This window comes from Oenanthe melanoleuca, chromosome 1A (assembly GCF_029582105.1).
Source record: "Oenanthe melanoleuca isolate GR-GAL-2019-014 chromosome 1A, OMel1.0, whole genome shotgun sequence".
Taxonomy (NCBI): Eukaryota; Metazoa; Chordata; class Aves; order Passeriformes; family Muscicapidae; genus Oenanthe; species Oenanthe melanoleuca.
In genome coordinates, this window is record NC_079334.1 from 10,805,300 (window position 1) to 10,824,310 (window position 19,011).

At 40.1% G+C, this 19,011-nt stretch overlaps 1 protein-coding gene across 9 annotated transcripts in view; it reads left to right on the forward strand.

Moving 5' to 3' along the window:
* The window catches only part of DUSP16 (dual specificity phosphatase 16), a 61,956-nt gene that overhangs the window by 22,235 nt on the left and 20,710 nt on the right, over window positions 1–19,011 (forward strand). For 2 of the 9 annotated variants that reach the window (XM_056481924.1, XM_056481921.1), the window contains exons 2-4: window positions 5,940–6,017; window positions 11,886–12,479; window positions 13,630–13,768. In XM_056481924.1, the coding sequence (XP_056337899.1) occupies window positions 12,249–12,479; window positions 13,630–13,768 (370 nt within the window). In that variant the 5' untranslated portion in view covers window positions 5,940–6,017; window positions 11,886–12,248. Of the gene's footprint in view, window positions 1–2,798; window positions 2,957–5,939; window positions 6,018–11,885; window positions 12,480–13,629; window positions 13,769–18,684; window positions 18,996–19,011 lie in introns of those variants that run through there. The other 7 variants (XM_056481929.1, XM_056481922.1, XM_056481923.1 and 4 more) reach the window with 6 other exon arrangements.

The window sequence follows — 19,011 nt, forward strand, 5'->3', positions numbered from 1 at the left end:
ACATGTGCCAATGGTATCAGCAGGAATTTATGTAGAATGAGTAAGTTATAAAACTAATCAGTATTATTTATTGATGTATCCGTGATTGTTGACAAGGAACTGATGCTTCTTCTGTTGCTGAATACATAAGAAATAGAAGGATCTTGCAGTTTGCGGATGATAAACTTATTCCAAATATTTTAGTTGGCTCTGCATGCTCTGAAGTTAATCCATTCTGTTGATTATACTTCAGTTATTGCAGAAATATTATAAGGTCTCCAGACTTGGGATTACTTTGACAACAGTCAATGCCTTTCCAGTTCCTTTTTAAAGAACTGTGTAAAACAAGACACCTCTACAGATTCTGAAGAAATGTAACATCTTATTTATAGATTTGTACAGAGCTGTGCATACATGTAAGCACAAATCAGATGGGATAATACGGGTGTATTTTAAGGGAGTATGTTTTGTTTCTCCGATATTCAAAATTCTGTTATAAACTGAGAGAGGCTGCTATAAAACATTTCTTGTTGACTCTGGTTCTTGAGTAAGATGCCTATCAAGTAACAACAACATAATTTACTCCCTTGGTTTGGTATTGTGCATTTTTTCCCTTCAAAATTAAAATAAATTGTGGTCCCTTTTGGTTCTTGTCCACTGCATAAAATGGTAGTTGCATTTTGTCAGTTGTTCTTAAGGGGGATTACTGTATTTTGTGGTTAGGTCACTTTTCATCCTCTGCATTCAGACAGGAGCACCTGAAGGCAACCTACAAGAGATGTTACAAGGGCATGGAGTGATAGGACAGGGGGGAATGGCTTCAAGCTGACAGAGGGCAGGAAGAAATTCTTCCCTCTGAGGATGGTGAGGCCCTGGCACAGGTTTCCCAGAGAAGCTGTGGCTGCCCCATCCCTGGAAGTGTTCAAGGCCAGGCTGGAGCAACCTGGGATAGTGGAAGGTGTCTGCCCATGGCAAGAAGGTTGAAATGAAATGGTCTTTAAGGTCCCTTCCAACCCAAACCATTGTGTGACTCTGTGATTCTACTTCAGTGGTAATGTTTGTAGTGATGCAAGAGGCACAGCTGGGGAACAGAAGTCATCCTCTGCCCTCCTTTTCCCATTATACAGATGTATGTGGCTTCTCTTTTCAGCCATGTGGTTACCATGTTAGAAATGTGGTTTTGGCACTGCTGCAGGTCTGGTATAACATGATTCAAATTCAGAGAAACATTTGGATCCTTTGGGAAAGACACACCAGAGCACGTGACTGGGATCATAGCTCAGTGAGGTACCGTGACTCTTGCTTCTGTTCCTGACTGAGGCCCTGTTGGTACCATCTTGTCAATTAAATTAATATTTGAAAGCAATTTCAATAAGCAAGCCATCATAATTACCTTTATGGGTACAAATTAGGTATGAAAACATGTTCTGTTCCCAGAGTGTGAGTTGTCAGTAGTCGTACACCATGGTGAGAAATTTTAGTCGCAATCATCTGGATCTAGGGGTTTGTTAATTTGCTTTCTTAATTTTGCCTCAAAGGCAATTCAGCCATCAACTCCTTATCATAACCTGAACCACTCACTGCTCTGAACAGCCCAGAATGGGAGGCCTCTTAGCAGGCTTACCACAACTGTTTAATTTTTGGGAACGTGTAATAATTTGATTTATTTCCTCCAGTTAATTGTGAGTCACTGCTGTACAGTGTATTCCTCAAAGTTTCCTTTTCTGCTCCCACTTCAAGATAGCTGGGCTGTACCATGGCTGTGGACTTGCTGTTTTCCGCCATCTATTCTGTTTCCTTGTCATGCAAATGTCATTTAAGCAGAAACCAAATTAAATTTAACTGCTGTAATGAGTAGGGCTGAGCTTACATGTGTGTAATGACAATGTTTTATTTGGCCTAGCCTCCCTTCTGAAGATGCTTCTGCATGTTTTTATCACTATGTAGCATACACTGGTGGCAATATTAGTTCTGTTTAGAGCATGCAGAGAGCTTTTAAAATGAGTTTGACAACAGACTTAATTAACAGTTTTATTAGGTATTTTTTTAACTTGTAGATATTTCCCTACACAGCTGACAGGACATGCATGCAGTGCAGCACAGCACTGTATTTTCAAACACAAGCAGGAAGAAACAAAGTATTAATGTTGTCAGTTGAAAAAAAAAAAAAAAGAAAAATTCCTTCCAAACTTTCTCATGCCCTGATGTGAAGGGGTTGAATGTGCATGTTGTCTTCCGGGAGAACTGGTGTCATTTCCTCAAATGGGTGAAAGACCAGAACGTTTTAACCCACATTGTACCGTACCACACAAGCAGTTTACAAGTCGCTGTTCTTAAAGGAGATTGACTCATTTTAGTCATTCAGTTTAATTTGAGAGAAGAGTCAATAAAAAGTCTGCTGCAAGAAATTCATCCCTGCCTTGCCCAGAAGCTATTCTGATTAATTTCCCTAACAGAACTACCGTCATTATCCTCTGCCTTTAATCCATCCTAGTCCTTGTTCGATGGTTTCAGATCCACCTTCGGTTTTTATCATATAGTGACCACGAAGCAGATCAGAGTTGCCCTTTCTTAAATCTAGTTTTTAGCTCCTTATTTGCAGGGCCATATTATTTGGATGTCACCCCCTCAAAAGGCTCTGACTAGGCAGAATACCTTATGTTTAAAAGTTAACCACTCTCTGAAGACTCTGGGGTCCCATCTTGCCTTCTTTCATGGTAAGCTTTTTAAAGGAGTAGCATGGACTATGACAGCAGCTGTGCTTGATATTTATTTAGCACTGCTCTTCAGAGCACTCCTCTTTTTAATCTGTTTCTCAGCAGAAAGATGACCATGTAAAATACAGAAGTCACTGTTGGTGTTGGTCTGCAGGGCTGCAGAACAGGCGATTCAGAACATGCAGCTTGTGTAGGAGATGGAACTCTTGGTGTCATGACATGTTCTGCTGTAAAGCACCCGTGCCACACAGATAGCAAAGGTATGCTGGGATTGTGACAGCTTGAGGATTTATGAATTAGTTCAACACGTTAAGTTCTTCATTGTGTTACTTTGTTTTCTCTGTGCCTTTGAAAGCTACCATACAGTTGCTGGTAGAGGGTGGCAATTGGTCACAGTTACATGGTCAATCTTTGCCGTTTGGTGTACAGGGCCAAAGTAGCACTTGTGATGTGTTTTATGGGTATAGGCAACTGTCCTTCAGTTTAATTTAGTTTGTGAATTAATGTGTTATATGCTGTGGCTTTGGATTGGATCTCTTCAGACTTGGATTACATAGATAGGGTAAATAATTTTCTAATTTACTGTAAGCTTTATAAATTTTATTCTGGATACTTAATACAAGATTAGATTTTTGGGGAAAAGAGGAAGGTGGTGAGGTCCTTAGAGGGGTGCCGTCACATTTGACTATTCCATCTCTCCCTGGTTTCTCTCTTGCTCGATTCTCCTCACTCTGCTGTGGGAGGAATGCTCTGCGTGACCCCGCTGGTTGGGTTTGTTTAGCTGCGGTTTAGGGAAGGCCCTGAGCAAGAGAGGAGGGGAAAAAAAGCTTCAATTTTTAATTCTGGAAAATAGAAAAAGGTATTTAAATAAGACCTGGAGGACTTCTTATTTGCCAGAAGTAAGTATAAAGACAAGTTTATATCCTTCTGTAACTCACCTTAATTGAAAGGATGTATATTTCTTTTTCTAGAGTCAGCAGAAAAATCCTGGCCTCTTAATGATGAAAGACTTTTTAAAAAACTTTCTCCTGAGCACATATAGCTGAAGTTTCCACTTTAAACTTGGGTGGCTCATTCATATTTCACTTAATGGTAATATGGTATTCTCTCTCTCTCTCTCTCTTCCCCTCCTTACCACCAAGACTAAAAAGGAGGGGGGGGAATATAAAATGTTTCTGAAAATTACAGGAAACGTCTGTTCCTTAAACAGCCTTGCCAGGGAATTTCCAAATGTGCTTAATGCTTATAGCTGGAGTTGCAGCAGCTCAGTCTTCAATCATGAGTGGATCCTGTTCTTAAAATGTGACACCTCCTTCCAGTAAACTGTGTTGAAATTAAGTATATGCTTTGTTTCTCATCTGCTCTTCAGCAGAATTAATCATGTCCTGTGATGAAATGAGGGCTCTTGGGGGCTGCTTTAAAAACTTGATTCACATCTATTTATTGAAGTGTGTAAAACAGAATAGAGTGTCCTGAAGTGAAAGCTGATTTGTTTATAGGAATATTAGAGAGGTGTGGCTGGCAGAAGGAGCCATGGCATGGCATGGATGGCACAGAGAGGCAGGTACTGGTGTATGTGAAGACTACCTCACAGCTTTCAGGGTGACTTCAGGAGCTGCACTGAAGCACTAAGGAACAAAAGGAGAGATGTTTTTGTCTCAGGATTTTGTTTGCTTGGCCTGTCACAAGGTGGTCTCAGATCATAGGGCTGTATCTCTAGACAGAGCCTAATCAGTGCTGAGCATTAACTTAGTGTTAATTTCTGGGATGAGATTAGAAAAGGGGATAGCAACAAGTATGATGAGTTTTCTCTTTGTTCTCTATTGCCTTCTGCCAGGCTTTTGCTACTGGATTATGGGAAGGAGCAAGGGAGGTCTGCAGAGCCTCTTCCTGAGGCTCAGAAAGGAATGAGAATCTGGAGCCGGCAGAAGGGGGAAAAGGACCTAGCTCAGTCTTAACAGATGTTCTCATTTAGCTCTCTGCCCTGCTGCTCTCACATCCATATGCCTACATACTAATGATGGGAAGACAGAGGATCTGCATCCTGGGTCCTTCCAGGGAAAAGCACAGGGTCCCAGTCAAGAGATGAGCTTAGTGAGCAAAGCCTGTTCTGGGTGGTAACCTCAGTATCTGTCTGAAGGGTTCTCACCCCATGTTCTGCTGCTGCCATTTGTCTCAAGACAGAGAGGTGGTTGATCCCTGTAGTTCTTTTCCTTGTGGGATGCTGTGGGTTTTCAGGCTGTTCACCATAACATGCCCAGCCCTTTGCTGGAGTGGCTCTGCTCAGTTGTCATATCCTTTACTCCGTGCTTCAGAGCCACTCTGGGATCTCACAGCAAGGCACTGCTTGGCAATAATTTATTGTCATGGTTTATATCACAGTGGTTAAGGGAAGCTGTTGTCTCTTGACAGCCATGATTTGAATCCTGGGTTTAGCTGCCCAGAAAACAGTTTGGAACCGACACTGATGTGTTTATTCTTGCTTCCTTGTGTAAAAGTTGTGATTTAATTTGTTCCTGTTGGAACAGCAGGTGCTTTGGGTAGAAGTTGTATGGATATGACTGTGTGTAATGATTGGTGACACTAGTGTTACCTGTTTCCAGTGCTGGCTTTTTTAGAGTGTAGAGAGGTGGGCTTATTTTCACAAATGTTCTATTTCATTGTTCTCTGTCCATGCAAAATACAGCTGTATTCACACATACTTGTGGTAATCTTTCACATTAATAGGTACTGATGAAGAAATTGTAAATTTGTTTAATTCCATGCAAATGTATCACCTATAAATGCTGAGTTACACATTGATTTTCTAGCAGTGAGATGTGTCAAAGAGTTTGGAAGGCTGACACTGGTTGGTTTTTTGTTTGTTGGAGATTTTGGGGATTTTTACAGCGTCTCCAACTTTTTTTTTTTTTTTTTTTTTTTTTTTTTTTAAATTTTAATTTAAAAAGAGTAGAGGGATTTGCTGTGGTGGTTTTTTTTTCCCTTTTCTTTTAGAAAATCAGTGCAGTGTAACTTTCTATTTTGGACCTGTTCCATGTAAATGAATATCAGCATGCATAAATAACTTCTCACCTAGGTTTTCATGTGTTTGGGGGAGTTGTACAGCAAATGACTGCACTGAAAGTGTAAAATCCATCTCCTGGCTTGGGTTGGGGGGTATTTCTCTGGATTTTTTGGATGTTTTTAAATCTTGTAATAAGGATTTTATTACTATTGTTATTAATATTATTTTCCTCTGTTTAGGTAATTCCTTCTACTGGCCTTTGTATGTAGACCACCTTCTGTCCTGTTCAGCCCATATAAATTGTGACTTAAATGTAGGTGAGTAGCAGCTTTTGACATGAAGTAATAATGAATTCATTAAAAATTCACACTCCAGAATTTTCAGTTGCATTGACTTGGAGGTCATAGAGGGAGAATGATCTTTTAAAAATCCATTGACACTTTTCCTGGTTGTCTAGTGTCCCGGGCAATGGGAACCTAAAATTGTAATGTATTATAGTATATGTTTGAAGTGGATTAAGTAATCCTTCATTCTGGTTGCCTATATGCAGACCTATATGCTGTGAACCTGCAGTGGAAAAGGATTTTGAAATGGAAAGAGCTTCTCACTTGTATGGGTGGAGAAGGGAGTCCCCAGATTAAGTCAGAGTCTCTTTTGAATAGTGATGTAACATATCAGCAGCTTGCTCTAATGCTTCCCATGAGGCCACGTTCTGCAAGTCAGGTTTCCCTGCAGCCACACTTAATAAATGTTTATTGTTTCACTGGGAATGCCAAAGAGATTGGCTTCTTGGGAAAAGCAAGTGATGATAACCTGGCTTATTGCTTAGAGATGGTGATGGTGCACAGGTGATATTTGGAAGAACATTGCAGATGTTTGACAGCTATGCTAAGTAGGTTAGGAAAATGTGGTGGTTTGGTGTGCTGTTTGATTTTATTTTGAAATAATACAATATATTATTTCAAATATGGCTCTTTGTATGACAGGAAATATCTGTTATCTAAATGGAAGGCCCATTCCTCTTGCTTAGCCCAGCTGTCTCAGAGTGCCAGGGGGTAAAAATGTTGCTAGCAGTAGGTGTAGAAATAGAGTGACCTTAAGGATGTCTTTTATGCAGTGTATTTATGGCAGATTGATTTCCTTTCTGACTCCCTCTGTGTCTGTTTTCAGATTGGTGGGCACAGTGAAGTGGGGAGACTTTTCTTTGGAACTAGTAATCAATGTTGAGTAATTAGTCAAGTAGGATGAAGGACAAGAGAGTATTGAACAGAAAATCCACCTTCATCTATTTTTTCCAATGCATTACACTTGCCTTTCTCATGGTTGTAGAGTGTGTAATCTAAAATGCATGTGGCTGGTGTTCCTGCAAGGAACAGAAAATTAACACTATGCATTTTGACTGCATATATAGATCAAAGTACAGATGTGTTAAAAGTAGAAGAGGGAGCACCTATAGATAAGCAAAGGAAAACAGGGTGAAATTTCTTTAAGTGCTTCTTTTTTATGAACATGGTACATGAGTGACATTAAAAAATTTAAAATCTATGTGTTGTTTCTATTTAAATAACTTTCTGTGCTGCTGTCCAGTCTTACACCGAAGTGGAGCGTGCTCAGAGGAGGGTGGAATGTGTCTGTTCTTCTACCTCCCTGCCAGGAAGCATGAGGAAATGATGTGTTTATGAGATAGTGACACTTATTTGAATCATCCAAAAAGCCCAAGACACCCTCATTCCCCTGAGCTGAGGGAATGACATGAGCCATTGTTAACAGAGCTCTTTGAATTGACAAGATTTGTTATCTCACTCCTGTGTGTTCTGCACAATGGCAGGTAATACCTACTCTTCTCTAGCTTCAGCTAATGTTTTTTTCCCCAGACTTTGCACTTCATTACACACTTGTCAATCTCTGGATTTTACTGACTTGCTTGCTGAATTCAAAAGAACAGCTATTCCTCACTTTCAATTAAAATTTTTATTTCCCTTGTGCTCCGTAGACACTCTGTTTCTGGCCACTGAGTAGCATCTTGAGCAAGGGTTGGACCTGTCTCAGCTGTCACTTAGTCTCTGGTAGCCCTGGGAAAAGGAACCATCCAGAACACAATTTATTTCCATCTTTTTGATGCTGGTGAGGGAATGCTGTGCTGGTCATAGGTGTTGGCAGAGGGGAAAAGGTTCTTGCAGGAGTAGGAATTCACCCTGTGGTCCCTGGCTCTGGAGTTCCTCTCTAGCTTGTGTAGGCTTGTGTGTCCAGTATCACATGTGGCTGTGCTAATAGGGACTGGTGTTGATGGTATTGGCACCAGCTATTGGACCACTGGCCACTCCCAGCAACAAAAAGCCAAACACCCCTTTTGTAACAACCAGCAGTAGTTTGTGTCCTGCAGTTTGGGATGTTCTACATTTGTGTTTTAATTTAGCTTTTCAATTTTTCTTTTGCAATGGTGCCCACCCTAAGAATAATGAAGAGTACTCTAGGGGATGACAATGTGTTTCTCATATGTGCATGTGTTTGCCTGTGAAAAACAGAAAAATATATGGTTTAAAAAACCCTAGTCCTTCACGTGTCTCAGCTGAGTTCATAAAGGCTGCCCATCAGAACCTTGTTCAGGTGCTGTAAAGTGATTTTGTTGGTGTTTTGCATGACGTGTGTGGGGCACTGCTGCAGGCTCCTGACAAAGCAGGCATTAGTGACCTAGCCATGCATTTATGACAGCAAGGTTCAGCTTCAAGGTTATCTTCTTACATGAGGCAGAATCTTTCAGAGATTGTAGCAAGGCTTTGAGAAGCTCTTTGCTAGTTCCTTAAGTGAGGTAGAATTAGAGACTCTTGTTCTGAGAGCTTTTAAAATATATTCCTAAAACATCTGCCTCTCATCCCCGGGAGCATTTGAAAGCTGTGTAGATGTGGAGCTTAGGGACATGGCTTAGTGGTGGACTTGGCAATGTTACTTTAACAGTTGGACTCAATGATCTCAGAGGTCTTTTCCAACCTAAATAACTCCATCATTCTATATGAGCCAAAACCTGAGAACTCAAGCAATCATCCTGTTGTGATTGAAGGAATTGCTTGGAGTCAAAGTGATAGCAGTAGAAATTAGGAGTGCACACAAAATGTGTGTGACTGTAATACAAAATGTATTGTAACTGAAAAACCAAACACAATCACATAACTGAAAATATGGTACTTGCTTATTTCACTGCATCTGAGCCAGTTGGGATGGGGACATGAATCCCTGAGGCAAGATATCCTGTAGTTCTGTGGCAGCATTAAACAAACATGTAAACATTAGTAATCCACTGTTGTTTGTGTGCAAGATAGCGAGAGGATTGTTGGTTTGGTTCTTTAAAATAGAAGGAAAAGCTGTAAAGGTACTGGGCAAGTGTGGAACAGATCTTTTTTATTTCATTTTTTTTTTTATTATAAATGTTTAATTTTCTTGTTTAAAAGTGCCAGTGTTGCAGTGTCTCTAGAAGGAGGAAGCAGCCATGCAGTGTTCCCAGTGGATACATGAATGACTCTGGGATTCTCATGGCTCAATGATGGATCACTTTTCATAATTCTGATTTCAGTATGGAACATCCTGTGACTAGGATGGCTTCCTAGCTTTAAGGTCAGCAGCATAATGGCCTGTTTGGGGCAGTGTATTATACACTATAATACCACTGAGATCTAAGTCACAAGTAGAAAGAGAAGCTGGATGATAAGACCAGTCATAAGGGAGGGGATGAGTGCTCAAGTGTTTACCTGAAGCAAGAGGCTGCCAGTTCTTGTTTAGATAGGTCCCAGGGAAGCATCCCAAACTCGTGATAGTTCCAGAAGCAGAGAGAATGGAAAGAAAAACCTGTACTTCATAAAAATGTTGTTTCTCCCCTGCACCACTGAGATGTTCCTGTCAAAATAGGATTTCAACTGTAATAACTTGAGGTGACATTACTAAGTTAATATTGTTAATTAACACTGTTAAGTTCATTGCTTTCAAGCCATGGGCAGAATCTTTTCAAGGTATTTGGTATGTTAAGGTAATAGGGCTATTTAAAAGGATTCTTGACTGAAGCCCACTTGCCATATATTCTTTACATGCTCTTTACCCTGTCACCAGATATGATTGGTTTGAGTTCTTCACAAGAGTCTTTTGAAACAAACCTCTGTTGCTGTATGAAAGGGAAGGCTGAGACAGCAAACAGTAATCTCTTAGAAGATAAGAAGCATACCCAAACTGAAAGTTGAAAATTAAAGATTAAACAGATTCTAACAGCATCCGTTTTAGAGTTCTGTACTTTCTCAGCTGCTTTATTTTCCTGTTATTACTTGGACTTTAAGTCAGCAATTTATCCATCAAAACAAACTGTCTAGTTCACGAACAAACTGTCTAGCTTACAAAGGAGCTGGAGCCAATTCCCACTAAAGCCAGTGGAAAAGTTTTCATTGAGTTCAGTGGATTTGGTGTCTGGCAACCTTTGATGTGAATAAAAGAGAATCAAAATTTGTGACAGGACATGTTAAGAAAAATTTTAAAATTGCAGAATATTATTTTCCTGGGGGTGGGGGGCTGGGGGGGAAATTGACGTAACTATCAAGATTACTTCTCCTCCCCTGCAAAATGTCATTTTGATAATCAATTGTCTTTTGATACCTTCCTGAGACTAGTATGTAATGACTGCTTTTTGAGGGGGAGCACACCTGCCAACAAGGTTCTTTAAAACATTTAATAAAAACTTGATATAGTATATTTTCCAATGTTTTTACTGTAGTTTAGAGCAATATGCATTTCACTGCTGTGTGCTTCCATTTATCTGGGCAAGCTTAACAGCACTATCACAGCACTAAATCAAGGACAAATGGAAAATCACATTTTGTCAACCTAATGTCTATGTGGAAGCTGTTGTTTTTGTTGTATTGCCACATGAAACTCATGAAACAACTTGCAGTTTCCTCTTTTGGGTTGTTAAGGTGAAGTTTGTACTTTTTGTAGAATTTGCTTAAGATTGTCTAAATGTAGATTTGTACAATATATTTACAGAGCAAAACATCTTCACACCTGGGATTTCCCACTGCCAAATGCAACTGGCCTGTTGGTATAACAGGGCTTTTAATATAAATATATAGATTAGTTTGAATTCATTACTTCTTTTGCAATTAAGGTAAATAACAAACATTTCAAACAGAAGCAGGAAGTCAACACTATAAAATCTAAGTTGAAATGTAAGCCAAATCCCTGAAGCATGCAGGCAGTGGTGAGTCCTTTCTGAGGAGTGTTCCTAGGAGGACTTGTGCCATCAGAACATGATTTGGGAAACTCTGAGGAGCCCAAGGGCAGCTGTGAGGCTGTGGTACCAGGAGGGGTTAAAGGTGTTGGGGTTTTACTGCTCTGCTGCTGCTGCTCTTTCAGCTGGTGTTGTTCAGATGCTGCCAGGGTCTAATTTTAGAAAGTATCATTTGTTTCAGATTATTTAGCATGGGTGCTGGGAGTTGCACACCTCACATAAGTCACAGAGCTCCAGGAAGAACAGAAGAGTGCTCACTGCTTTACCTTCCAGTAGTGTGAGACCTCATCCATCTCTGGTGATTAATTCAAATAAAATGCTTGTGTCCTGATGTGGCATCTTGGCCTGGTTTCTATTCAAGCATTTCCTTCAGAGAGGTGGATGTAAGCTTAGTCCTTTCTTTTGTGTAGTTTCAATTCCCCAACTTGCAGTGCTGTTTGTGAAATATTTTCCAAGTCTTTAAACTTTTAAAATGTTTGAGGTTTAAAATGTTTAAGTATTTTAAAAACAAATTTTACTTCTTACTAAGTGGTGCAGTGCTGAAATACATTTAAATAGTTTTGCTATTGAAAGGAATACTGTGATTTAGGGCAGTATCTCTTAATTATGTTCTAACAAAGTCTTGTGAAGAGGCAGAGCTAGTGGCAACAAAAGTCTGCAATTAAGGCAGAGTATGTTGCCTGAAATACAAGATAATTGTCTGGGCAAGATCATTGGAATGGATTCAGAGACAGTAGTTGCCAATGCTCTCTCTAGGTGTTTGGCACATCCAGCAGAGAGGAGAACTCCTCAGGAATGTGTTTATTCCATGGTATGGCCCACTGTACAACTAAGCCTCTGAGCTGAATGTTTTGTTCTGCAAAGTTTCATGGCCTCATCTGGTTTGTGTTTTTTGTTTTTTTTCATCTTCCCCTCCTCACAGGCTCTCAGTCTGGTGTAAAGCTGATGGGTGGGAGCAAAGGTAAAGAATGATGTAATGCAGCAGCAGCCAGAAAGCATCTTTTGTGTGAATTGTGAAATGGCTACTCCGTAGTCATCTCCCGATGAATCAGACGTGAGGGGCCGCTTTGTGGAGCCAACCCTTTGTACATCAACTGGAAGCAGGAGGAGACATTCAGTCCAAGAGCTCTTTCTCAAAATGGATTTAACTTTTCTTTTGCCAGTCACTACCAGCATGACCTCATACACTTGTAGTACAATGGTGTGGCTAAGCCTTTGAGTACACAGCCATTACATCACCGCAGCAAATTAGAGAGGGAGGTGGGAGCGAGGCCCCGTGGTTGTCATGGCCGATGAGATGATCAGGACCCAAGTCATTGCTGCTGAGAAGCTGGTGGCTCTGCTGGAGAGTGGCACAGAGAGGCTGCTGCTGGTTGATAGCCGCCCCTTTGTGGAGTACAACACCTCCCACATCCTGGATGCCATCAACATCAACTGCTCCAAGCTCATGAAGCGCCGGCTGCAGCAGGACAAGGTTTTGATCACAGAGCTCATTCAGCATTCAGCAAAACACAAGGTAGGGGTCATTTTCCTCTTATTCCTTGTATTTGTTTAAAGGAGTGGCTGCAAAGCAACTTGTAGTAATTTTTCCTTAGGTATTTCATTAAATATTAAAAAAAATAAAACCCAACCAAAAAAAAAACCCAAAAACCCAACCAAAACCCAGCAAGATTAAAGGACTGAGTTTAGTTGCGATGTTACCTGATCGATGAGGGTATTGGTTACTATTGAATTTATCATTGGGATTTTTGGTAGAATCTTTAGAAATTACTCTGAAAGAATGTACTTAGGGTTCTTGCTAAGCACAGTCTCTCAAATGTATGTAATTAAGGCAGGACACATTCCTAAACTTTGAAGAATTCTTGGGGGTCTGTGGTGGTGGGGCTTGCTTAGCAAGTGATCATTTGGTTTGCTCAGAAACTGCGTCTCTGTCAGTCCTGGCTCCTACTTGGTGTTTAAAGGGCTTTTCATGGGGGCAGATCAATGAATTTTGGTGTTTATTTATTTGGGAGGAGGGGTGTGATTTTCACTGATAACATAGTGTTATCAGTGAAAAGAAAATAGCTATGCTGTTTAAAATTAATGTGTATTTCTCTGTCTGTGTATGGAGGGGTTATTGGGGCTTTTTTATCCATTGATATTTGATTCATTATTTCATTAATTTGTTTTGGGTACAAAATAATCTACTGTGTTCTTGCTTTGACATGTTAAAAATGAAGATTTTGATTTTTATTATCTAAAGCGTATTTTATGTATAAAGTTGTGCAGGCAACCAAAACGTGTGTGGCTTAGAGGCAGTTTAAGATTTCATTACTGTTTGTGCACAAAACCCTCAGAAGCAGAAAGTGAGGCAGGGCCATCTTCTGAAGAGCTCAGCTTTTAAACAAATCCACCAGCCTAACTGTAGGTAGAGCAATTCACAAGTGACATGAAATTACCAAATGATAGAAATTTGTGGAGTGGGCTTCACCTTGCAGTAAATAATCAATTTACAAACTCTCCAGAGAATTAAATCTGAGAGGAGTATGAAGTGAACAGGTGCATAAGAAATCTATATATCTGAACTGCTGTTATAGCAAGTATATGGGAACCTGATGGAGGTGATAATGTGGTGCTTTTAATCATCTTCCTCCTTCCTGTTTTACTCAGAGTTCCTTGTGTTTCAGATTGAAATTGATTGCAAGCAGGAAGTGGTGGTGTATGACCAAAGCTCTAAAGATGTGACCTCTCTCTCATCTGACTGCTTTCTTACTGTGCTCCTGGGCAAACTGGAGAAGAATTTCAGCTCTGTGTATCTCCTTTCAGGTAAGATGTAACAAAAGAAACCCCTTTCAGGTGACATGTACCCAAAGAAACCTTCAAAACACTTGAATAAAGAGCAGAAAGAAAATGCTGTTGGTATAGCAGACCTGTACAGTTTTGCAAGTGCTGGTATATGCTTCAGTTACAGCAGAGACATTTCTGCAGTTCTTTTTGCATATAGTGACACTCATAATACATGCAGTTCTTAGAAATTGGATCTTGCAGGGAATGCATTACACCATTACTCTGTGTAAATGGAAATGGAGCAATGCAGAGGTCTTTAGATGCATGTCTTCTTTAGGGTTAAAAAATAGTAACAGAAATGGAATTCTCTGGTTTTTTAAGTATTGTACATGGTAGGAAAAAAATGTCTTCCTTACTGAATTGGTAAAATAAGAACAAAGGAAATGATCTCCCAGAGTTACGGAGATTAGTTTGTGTGACATTTTAAACTTCAGCTCCTTAAGTGGTAGCACTTTATTTAGGTATTTTCCTTCAACCTTTTTTGTTTGTTTCTTTTTGTTTTTAATTTTAAATCCCAGGTCAGAGCACCTATAGAAATTCACTTCCTTATAATATAGTATTTGCTGGTCTCACCGTGTGCTTGTGTCATTATTTCTGTTGTGGAACAGTAGACAGTGTTCACAAGGAGGGACATGAAGTAGATCCAAGGCTGAAAGAAGAGGGAATGATGAATTTAAATAGGAAATCCATTGCAGTGACTAGATCAGTGATCTAATGAATCATACACCTAGTGTCTGAGAAATGCTGAAACACAGAGACTGAATAATGGTGAGAGAAAGGAAGCAACTCCAGAGAGATGCTTCCTCCAGTTTGTAGTGAATTCAGATGACAGCGTGAGGTTGTGGTACTGAGAGAGTTTTTCTCAACTTGTTTTGAAAGTGATTACAGTGAAACAGTAATTTCTGCACTGGGACATGAGTTTGGTGCTCATGTGAGCTTTACTTACAGTTAAACCAAGTGGATTTTGCTTTGGCTAGGGTTGATGATTTTGTTTTCTTTGCTGTCTAGGTAAGAATTACACCTGTGGGTGGTGGACTACAGTATTAGATTAAGTAACTCTTCTTACATATGAGTCACCAAGAATTGTGTGTTGTGTAGGCACAATAAATGCTTAATGCAAAAGAGCTGAAGTAACTGGTTAATACTCTCTTGAACTGAAAATTATTATTTGAAAAATAAGCCAGTCTAGAAACTGTTTGTATCTCCTCAGAAATTCTTTTATTGTTCGAATTCCCAACTCTGCTCAGCTGTCCTGAAGGTTTTTTTAATAACCTGAAGCAGATTACAGCTCCAGGCAGGAATCTGACTATCCTCAAATTAATTTCCATGGTAGAAACAGCTCTCTTACAACTGAGAATTAGTTCTCATGGCAGGGAGGTGTTGGGGTGGCACAGGAAAGTATCATGAACTTCCATTCCTCACACTGTTCCTCACTTGTGTGAGACATGGCTTTGATCTTCAGTCACATCTGCTGGACCCTCTGAAAGAAGTTTAGTGTCTCCACTCTCAGACTTGCTTGTGGCTCTCATAGGAATGGCCAGGACCAGGAAGGGAGTGTTCCCAGCTCCCCAGTGCATCATTTGGGCAGTCACCAGTTGCATGTATCATAGTGATACTGGGAGAAATGGTTTTGTTTTCTTTTCATTTCCAGCATGTGGTTGTTGTCTGTTCAAGGTGAAAATGTTACCTAAACCACAAGCAAGGTGGCAGTGCACATGAGCTGAGGTGAACTTAGCCAGATACAGCTGGTAAGGGTTAGTTTGGGAATCTAATGTGTCAAAATCCTCCTTATAAAAAGCAGGACATTTATTTTAGCATGTCAAATGGCAAAGATCAGGTTTGAGAATTTCCTCTTGTATTTGTTTACATAGCTAGGATGGGGATATTTATGGATGCAGAAACAACTAATGGTTTTAAAAACAGTGGAGGAGGAGGATAAGAAAAAAGGGAAATATAAGGAAATTATTTACTACTGATCTATTACAGTTAAGTGCTTATTTCTTGTGCTTATTTTTTACATCTCATTTTAAAAATCTAGCTATTCAATGCACACAGAAGAAACCTTTTAGGGTGTGGGGTGAAGGAGAATTGGGTAGATTCAGTCTTACAGAAAGCTCCTTGGAGTTTATTGATATGTGGCTGTAGCAAACTAGATAAAATATGTTGTCTCAGCAAGCTGATGACGAACTCTCATAAATGTTTATGGCCCATAATGAGGGCAGGGGTCAGTGTACTGTGTAAAAAGCAAAACCTTTGGACTTGAGTTTTCCCTATGCCACTAAATCTGGTTTATTTAAAATAGTGACCTTAAATAAACATTTTGGGGCAGGAAAATATTTTTTGTTGGGATAGAATAAGGAGCAATTAATGAATATCTGAAATTCCTGCCTCTGTTCTTGTTGAAACCCCCCATTGCTGAGCACTCAGTGAGCTGGTTTTTTATTTAGGTTGTGCATAAAGGTGCACTCTGCCCTGGAGGTTGTTTTTCATTAAAGTAACTATTGTAAATACATCAAAGGAACCCTCACCAATTAGTTTAAGATCTTGATATAGCCTCATAAAAATATTTATAATCTGGTATTTTCAGGAATTAAATACTCCATTTGGTTCTTAATTTGTAACAGTGCACAAAATAGTGAAATGTGGACACCAAGGGCTTAATTCTATTCCCATCATGGCATCTACTCCTCTGAGTTAAGTAAGATTTAAACACAGGGATGTCACTTGATTCCTTCTCATATGTTGGCAATTGGATTTACTTGCAGTGGAGTCCTTTCCTTAGTTAATAGTGTTATTATTTTCCTGCTTACTCTGCAAAAACAGGAGAGACTAGTGATTTTTGCTTGAATGATCATTACTAAGGCAGTAAACATCATGAGTCGTGATTAAATTCTATTCCACTATGTGAGTGGAAGCATTCATATTCTACTTTCCTTAAAAATTTGTTCTCCCCTGCTTTTAATCTGGTTTAGCTCTGCTCATTGCAAGCACAGATGTCTTCATGAAAGTTACCTTTCAGATGTTTCCTGTGAAGAAGGTGCAGCACAGCTTTTTATTTTATGTTGATTTTTTTTTTTAAACTTTTTTTTGTTCAGAACACTATCTAAACAGAAGGCTTTCTGAAAAACAGAAAAACAACCAAACCAAAACCTTTCTGTATATACAAACTGTCATTAAAAATTGTGATAGCCTAACACTGAAACACTGTATGCCTCCCTCTCAAAAACAATGGTTGGTAGGGAATTGCCTTCTAATCTCTTGCTACCCTTCTGCCTATGAAAAATACCAGTAGTAATGTGATGTAGTGGATTCTCCTTTCACTAGAGCTCTCTGACAAACTCCTGCAGAGCACAAAGGAGTAATAAGGAGAAATAAATAAGTTTTTGGGTTTTTATTCAGTGACAAATGTTGGAATCGTATGCAGTGGACAGTGAAGGGTATCCTAGGAAGAATGAGTTAAGTGGGATTGGAAGAAGGTCATGGAAACAAAGCAGGGAGTGATTACCCAGGGAGTGTGGCAAAAGGTATGTTTTAGCTGAAACTTCCCAATTCCTTGTTTCCCCCTGACCTCTCCCTCACCTGACAAGGTGTGTGTACCAAATGGAAGACTTGCATGGAGGATCCAAGGAGAAGGAAGCAAATCTGGAACTCTTCTTCAGTTTTCTTTATCCTGCGATTTGTTTTAGAAATATTTGAAATTGGAAGCCCATTTAAAGAAATCTTTAGTATAAAAATAGTGAAATATCTCTAGGGTACATTCACCAGTGTGTTGTCTTACTTGCCTAAGGAAAAGCTAGATAAGAAAAGCCCAGTGCTTTCTCTCTGCTTTATCTCCAGAAGCATTCCTTGTGGCAGGGGAGCAGGAAATCTGAAGAATATTCTTTTGTAGGTAGAGGTCTGGTAATTTCCATGTACTGAAGGGACCAGAGCTGTGAGTCAGGGATTTGGATTTGGAACTTTATAACTTCCAGTTGTGGCTTATTGATGTTCTGAGTGTTTCCTACATGTAAGTCTTTGCACAGTACCCCAGCACACCTTAAAATGGTGGTGTCATCAATTAATATAATCAGGTTATCTGCGATTTGAAATAAGTATAGTGAGAATGAGCTGTTAAATATCCTGCCAGTGTTTGGAGGAGGAGAGATTGTTGCACAATGATACCAGATTTCCTGATATTGCCACCCATTCTAATGGTTGATTCCATTAGAAGGAAGCCTCTACTGAGAGAGGTAAAAATCTTGCTGAGGGAATGCAGTATTCCCCAAGTGGTCCCATAACCCATGGAGTACAGCCAGTGTTGGTGGGGAGGAGAGGAGAGTGAGAGAGGAGCTTAGCTCTGAATAACTCCCTTGAAAAGTCTCCCTCTCCATCAATTTTTAAGAGAGCTTAGAAAAGCTAGTACCCTTGGCTACAGCCAGGCCTCTGTGAATATCCTCCCACCCTCTCTACTTAAAATGCAATTTGCAATGTTCATTTAGTGCCATAATTGTTTTAAGCACTTGAAGAATGGGAGTAGGGTTTATTACTTTCATATGTGTATCCACTTGCAGTCTTTTGAGAGAGAGCAAGGTTTGACTAGAGTAGAGCTCACATAACATTTCTCAAACCCAAGAATAACTTGTTAAGTTTGCTTTTGTTTTGGATACCTCTGGATGCTTGTGAAATTTAATTGACTGAAATTATGGTGCAGATTTTTTGGTTTTTTTTCCCCTTAAAGGCAGAAAGGGCAGTGTGGGTGTCCACTTTGCTCTTTGTACTTGCTGTGCCACTTGGAATATGGCACTTGGGTGGGATGGGAAGCTTGACCCCACTCTCACACATCTCCCCTTCCTTGTTTGCTTAACCTGCCTATTAACCTTGTCTTACCAAAGGCAGAAACCCTCCAGGGCAAAGAACTTCCCTTGCTACTGTGCTTGTAAAACACCTGGAATAACGGGGCCGCTTTCCGAACGCCACCAGGATAAAAACACCCCTGGCTTTCCCAAACTGTGAAACCTTGGATCCTGTGGAAGGACTCCCCGAGGCTGAGGAGGGGGGACAGGAATGGGATGGGAGCCCTCCTGAGGAGGCTGTCCAGCCCGAGCTTATGTAATGGAAAATGGCACGGGTCCCTGCGGAGCGGAGCTGGAATGCGGGAGTTGGAACGGCCTGGGGAGCTCTGCGGCTCGTTTAAACAGAGTGGAAACACTGCAGATTCATAAAACTTGTGAGTCAGAAAGTTT